At 43.9% G+C, this 5,494-nt stretch overlaps 1 protein-coding gene across 1 annotated transcript in view; it reads right to left on the minus strand. All coding sequences in view use genetic code 11, as the record gives it.

The window, feature by feature from the left end:
* The window catches only part of EGR_00229 (PHD finger protein), a gene marked incomplete at both ends in the record, with an annotated part of 4,686 nt that extends 482 nt beyond the window's left edge, over positions 1 to 4,204 (minus strand). Inside the window, 9 exons of the mRNA XM_024489478.1 lie at positions 294 to 395; positions 477 to 679; positions 854 to 1,063; positions 1,300 to 1,534; positions 1,987 to 2,419; positions 2,597 to 2,696; positions 3,148 to 3,493; positions 3,774 to 4,052; positions 4,091 to 4,204. Coding sequence (XP_024356156.1) covers positions 294 to 395; positions 477 to 679; positions 854 to 1,063; positions 1,300 to 1,534; positions 1,987 to 2,419; positions 2,597 to 2,696; positions 3,148 to 3,493; positions 3,774 to 4,052; positions 4,091 to 4,204 — 2,022 coding nt within the window. The remainder of the gene's footprint in view (positions 1 to 293; positions 396 to 476; positions 680 to 853; positions 1,064 to 1,299; positions 1,535 to 1,986; positions 2,420 to 2,596; positions 2,697 to 3,147; positions 3,494 to 3,773; positions 4,053 to 4,090) is intronic.
* Positions 4,205 to 5,494: the final 1,290 nt, after the last annotated feature.

The raw sequence follows: 5,494 nt of genomic DNA on the forward strand, positions 1-5,494 counted from the left end.
CTTTGTAGAAGGAGTGTTTTATCCATATAGCATCTTCAACTGGCAAAAACCAAGAGAAGTCAGTTTCACAAGAACTTAAAACCACTTAGAAACACAAATATTGATACAGTACTGCTATAAACACTACCAACTAACTTAGCTGAGGACCACAAGTGAACGAGAGCAAGGGTCAGAAAAACGTGTTAATCTCATGAGAGATCAAACCACTTGAGGAAACAAAACTATCAATCTTTTAGTTATGCGTACAAGTAATGAAACATACTAATGATGATAGCAGAGGAAAGAGCACTTACAGGACGATTTCTTGCGATCATCCTTAAAAGGTTACGTGAGCTTGAGCTACCATTTTTACCTGCTTCAACTATATTGCGCACATGCTTTACGAGGCCTGAAGTCTACAAAGCAAATTTGGATAGACTTACTTAGAAATTGGCAGCACAATGCCTTTTAGTTCAAAAAACGCACGAACTACAAACCTCGCATCGGTAGGCAGCTTTATCGCTGATGTCATTTTCGAAAGGAATAGAGTCGACGCGACTGCCGAACTCACTGTAGTTGAGCAACTCAAATTGACGACTCCACTCATCGTAAAATATGGTGGCGTGAAGTGGCGAGACGTTGGGACATTGCACTTTATTGGAGGACTGATAGTTTGCCAAACATAGGTGACAATCCGGTGCTACAGTGAAGAATACCACCATCACCATCACACCGTACGCCGCTTATCAATAATAAGTTGGCGGAAAATGCATGTGATTTTCAGAATTTGCCAAAGAGTGGGAATTTGAAGTTGGCACAGCTTGTAGAAATATGCATTGATGGAGTTGGAAATGACGTAAGCAAGGAGAAAAACCTGAGCCTATGACGAGTTGACGGTAGGACATAGGCACAGAGGGGCCGGTGGTGCCCCCACAGGCGATGAGAACAGCACGACCAGGCAAGCAAGGGATAGGTCTGGCGACATCTGGGACGTCTCCGAACCGCCTCGGGCTGACAGGACGATTCAAGAGAGCTGAGGAGAGATGGCACTCACACTCCATCAGTTTGGCAGGCACCTCACCCGCTACAATTAAACCACAGAAGAGTCACTGCATTAGTATGATAGAACGACCCCCAAAAATGAGGAACATAAGTAATTGGCGTTCAGAGCTTAAGATTTATAATACCTGAGATTCAAAAAGAGGAGAAAGTTAGCTAGTTACGTAAAAAGGAATAAGAAACGCTTGCTGCACCACTGTCCAAGTCAGTACTTCAATTATTAGCGCTACACAGCTAACACGGCAGAAGTAATATATCCACCTTTTATGGAGACGCCGCTGTCGAGTTCACTGAGTACGCCCTTGATCTTATCAGCAAGAGATACGTTCGTCTCTTGAGCCTCATCGACCGGAGGGTGGGAGGCAGTGGAGAGTGGTGTGAGAGAACTCGCTACTGAGCTATCGCAGGTCTTCAAACCAGTCCCCCTATCCAAACTCGTCTTAGCGCATGGTTGAGCGGATTCTCGAAGGTAAAATTCAAGTAAACTACGAATAAACTGGAAAAGACAAGTAAACAGATCTCACAGTCATGTGACCGTATCCATTTTGGGTCCTACCATACACATTAGCCCGTAATGACGAGGTAAACACAGATTATTGCATTAAATGACTCCAACTACAGATCGAAATATGGCATAAAAACGAACCAATTTTCTGTCACATTCTGAAGCCCTGGAATCCTGTAATTTATCTTCATGCGGGGGTAGGGAACTGTCCAGCTGACATTCACTTCGAGAGCGTTCTTCAAGTCTAAGCAGGCGCCGAACAGGGTTTTCATATAAGGCCTTCACAGAGCTGGGAACCTGTTTGCGAGTAAAACAAGTTGAGTTACGGAAAATAAGGACAAACAACCGCAGTAACAAAACCTGATTTTTTTGAAAGTAGGAAGTAATCGAGGAGTGGGACGAAGTAGCGGAGGGTGGGGATAAGATTGAATAGCCAAACTTACTACAATGGGCGCGGGAGAGAGGGAGCGGAGTGCAGACAATTTGGGGCTTAGGGTGCCGATGATCTCTTGAGCGGCGTAGGCCTCGAGACGTCGGCGGCGGACGTTGTGGAGGAAGGCGGAGAGTACAGCCCGTTCGTCTTCGGGTCCGTATTGGATGGTGTGGGAAGCTCCGTCGAAGACATCATCAGTTTTCTTTGCAGATGCCTTGAGCGAAAGGTTGGGATTGAACACTGTCAGCTGGTTCCATGCGCGAATGCGCTCCGAGAGACGGATCGACCGGACCAGACACTTGTCGACCGTGTGCTCCGCATGAACTGGACACATCCACCGATCGGAACGTGGTGGGAACTGAGCCAATGGGGGGTCTAGACACTCCAGGTGAAAGCATGCCGTGCAGTAGTCACAAGGAAGAAGAGGAGCATGGAAACAGGTTCTACGCGTAAAAAAGAGGATGTATTAGTAGACGTTTCCCATCTGTATCCATCGAAAAAACATGCACAAACGCCAATTTGGTTAGTCAACGATAGGGCAGACTGGAATTTGGATCACACAACGTAATTTACACATTTAACATTAAAATAGTCTTCTGAAGTTGTGGATGGGAACTTACCTGGCACAGTTGTAACATCGTCGAATAGGTCTCGGAATCTGACCGTTTTCCAGTTCAATTATGGGATTCGCTTTGCGCTCAGCCAAGGTTTTGTACGAACCTTTAATAAAACAAGGCATTTGAACACACAACGACAAAGGGATCCTTACAAGGCAAAGTGACACCTGAAGCACAGGTAGGTTTGCGTCGGAAAGTCCAATTCATGCTATTACAGATCAGTGAATCAATAAGTCTGTTTTAGAGCATCGTTACAGGTTTGATACCGCAAAAGTGTAACACCATATTGATAAAGACAAAGGCCTTAAATTTCTATAGCAACGAAATATTTCACATTACGGAACTAGAACGATTCGGACTGAAACTTACGCAAAGTAAAAAAGATTGATCTCTAATATGCTGGTTTTGAAGAACTATTCGTTCAAAACAGAACATAAAAACAAGCAGTTGATGAGGGTACACTATGATTATCATTATCACCCGGAAGTGGTCACTGATGAATTAAAAAACAAATTAGGATACGACCCAGGATAAGAGACGGGGAGCTGTATCACCTGGTATTTTGATTCCAGGCATCAAGTCCTTAGGTAGTTCAAACTCTTTGGGATTGAGAAAGCGAGCATATTTGAGGACATCCCAGAGAAGAGAGAGGGGCGAGGATTTGAGAGCAGCGGTACGCCGACCGGTGGTGAGCCAGCCGACCACTTCGGCGGCAGTAGCGTTCGTACGACCCGAGGGCCCAGTGAGAACTGTGCGAGGTACCGCCGCGGCCGAACGACGCTGCGCGATCCCGTTTGCGTCCTCCGCCTGCTTTATGGTAGCTCGACCAGAGGAGGCACCTCCACTCGAAGCCACACCACTGCTCTGGCAACTCGATGAGGAGCTGCTCTCTTCCTCATCCTAGTATCATATATACGCACGAACACGCGGTCAAACATAAGCGCTTTGCATCACAGCAAATATGCTACCTTTATTGCCTGTATTTGTGAGACCATAAAAAGTAATAAAAATAAGTCGATCACCATCAGAGCGTCATCTACTAAATAGAGCACAAAGCCAGCTAGTAAAGCAATGGCTACGCCGATATTAAAACAAAATACGTGGAATGAAACAATGACAACTCGTTATAAATAAGAATGAGAGATAAGATGAAACGCACACTTACATAAAATGAGCTAACCCTGGAGAGCATAGTGCAGCGATGGCAGTACCAAAGTCCTGTAGGTGCTTCGTGTGAATCCAAAGGGGGATCCAGGCACTCTAGGTGGAAACTGGCAGGACAGCGATCACAAACAAGTCGATCACCCTCAGAGCAATTGCAGCTATCGCAATAGTCGTGGCAATTGGGCCGCGGCTTGCGCCAAATCGGATCATCCTTACAGGAAATCCGGGCTACAGATGATGCAGAGACTTCATTTGTGTGCACTACCTCGTGTTTTTTAGATCTCCGAGCTGAGGGCTAAAAGAAAAGTATTAAGAGGGATAAACACAACTCACGATTCCGACCAACCCTTTCTTGCCTAATGACTCGGCAGTTGGTGGGGCAAAGAGTTCCTGCAATTGAGTCATCATACTATCCCTGCGTTGGGCATCATGATCCGACAAAGCCATTTCGTCCTGGGAGATAACACCAGCAAAAACAAACGATAATACAAAATAAAAAACTTATTCGACAAGTTATTGGAAATAACCACCTCATATAACCCCATTAAGGAATAAAATACCATGAAATACTTCCGCAAAGACGTAAGTTCAACTAAAAACAAAGGAATGTACATCAGACTAAACCAAATTAAGACAAAATTCGCAAAAGACGCTATAGTTCAGTTGAAAAACACCAAACATGCGAAGGCAAGATCTGGAGTAGTAAAATCGCTAAGTAGCATTTAGGCATTAGGGAAAACCGAGAGAGCGTTGACAAACTATGAGGTGCTTATACTGAGGAGAAACCCTTATTAGGAGCAAATAAAGGGGGGAAGAACTGCCAGGGGTAAAACGAGACCACACCAAATAAGGATTGCTTGTTAACAAAAACGCCGAAAAATGGTACAATGAATAAAAGGGAAACAAGGAAAAGCAAACTAGTGAATTAACTTGATTCAAAGGAAAATGCGAGACGCAAAATGGACGAAGACTCAAGGCAATGAAGAGAGGCCAGCTGCATAGTAAGCTGAAAATAAAACGGGGGCTTGCGTGGAAAAATATAACTGCAATATCAATAAGGTGCAACCGAAATGAGCAAAAATGCAGTGAAGCGGTATATGAAACCACCAAACGTTACCGCGAATTAACCGATTGAGCAAACCTATAAAAGCGGACTACTTGAATACAACCAATAAAAAAACACGACCCAACAACAAAGGCAAATGGGGATAAATGATAAAGCAATCGGCGAAAATAGGTTAAAAGATGGGTCACGAGCAAAAAGGCGGATGATAATATTTTTGAACGCCATGCTCGTAGAGAGCGTCAAACTTGTCATAATTTGCAGGACCTACTAATTTACCATGGATTATATGGTGCAAAGCTAATGCAGACATAAACAAGTGAGCTCAAATATTTTACTGTAAAGAATGGTAATACAAACCGCCTTAAAATTTTAAAAGTACTTTTTTGGTGACAAGGCACCACTTAAACCCAAATATGAATGCAAGACAACAAGTCTCCATCAATTTTGCTGCTGTTTTTAACAGGTTAAAAAATAAAGCATACTAAAAACGTTACTAAATGACCAATTATTAAATGAGGCTGTGTGCTACTCTGCTGGCCGTATAAAACGTGCGGCGACTGTTTCTCCTTTGCAGTTTTTATTTTTACACGAAATGTAATGTAATACAATGGTGGTTTATTCCCCAGTATTAGTGAGATGCTACTGTAGCGTCCCAAGACTCCCTTAAGACG

The sequence above is a fragment of the Echinococcus granulosus genome, assembly GCF_000524195.1.
Source record: "Echinococcus granulosus chromosome Unknown EG_S00001, whole genome shotgun sequence".
Taxonomy (NCBI): domain Eukaryota; kingdom Metazoa; phylum Platyhelminthes; class Cestoda; order Cyclophyllidea; family Taeniidae; genus Echinococcus; species Echinococcus granulosus.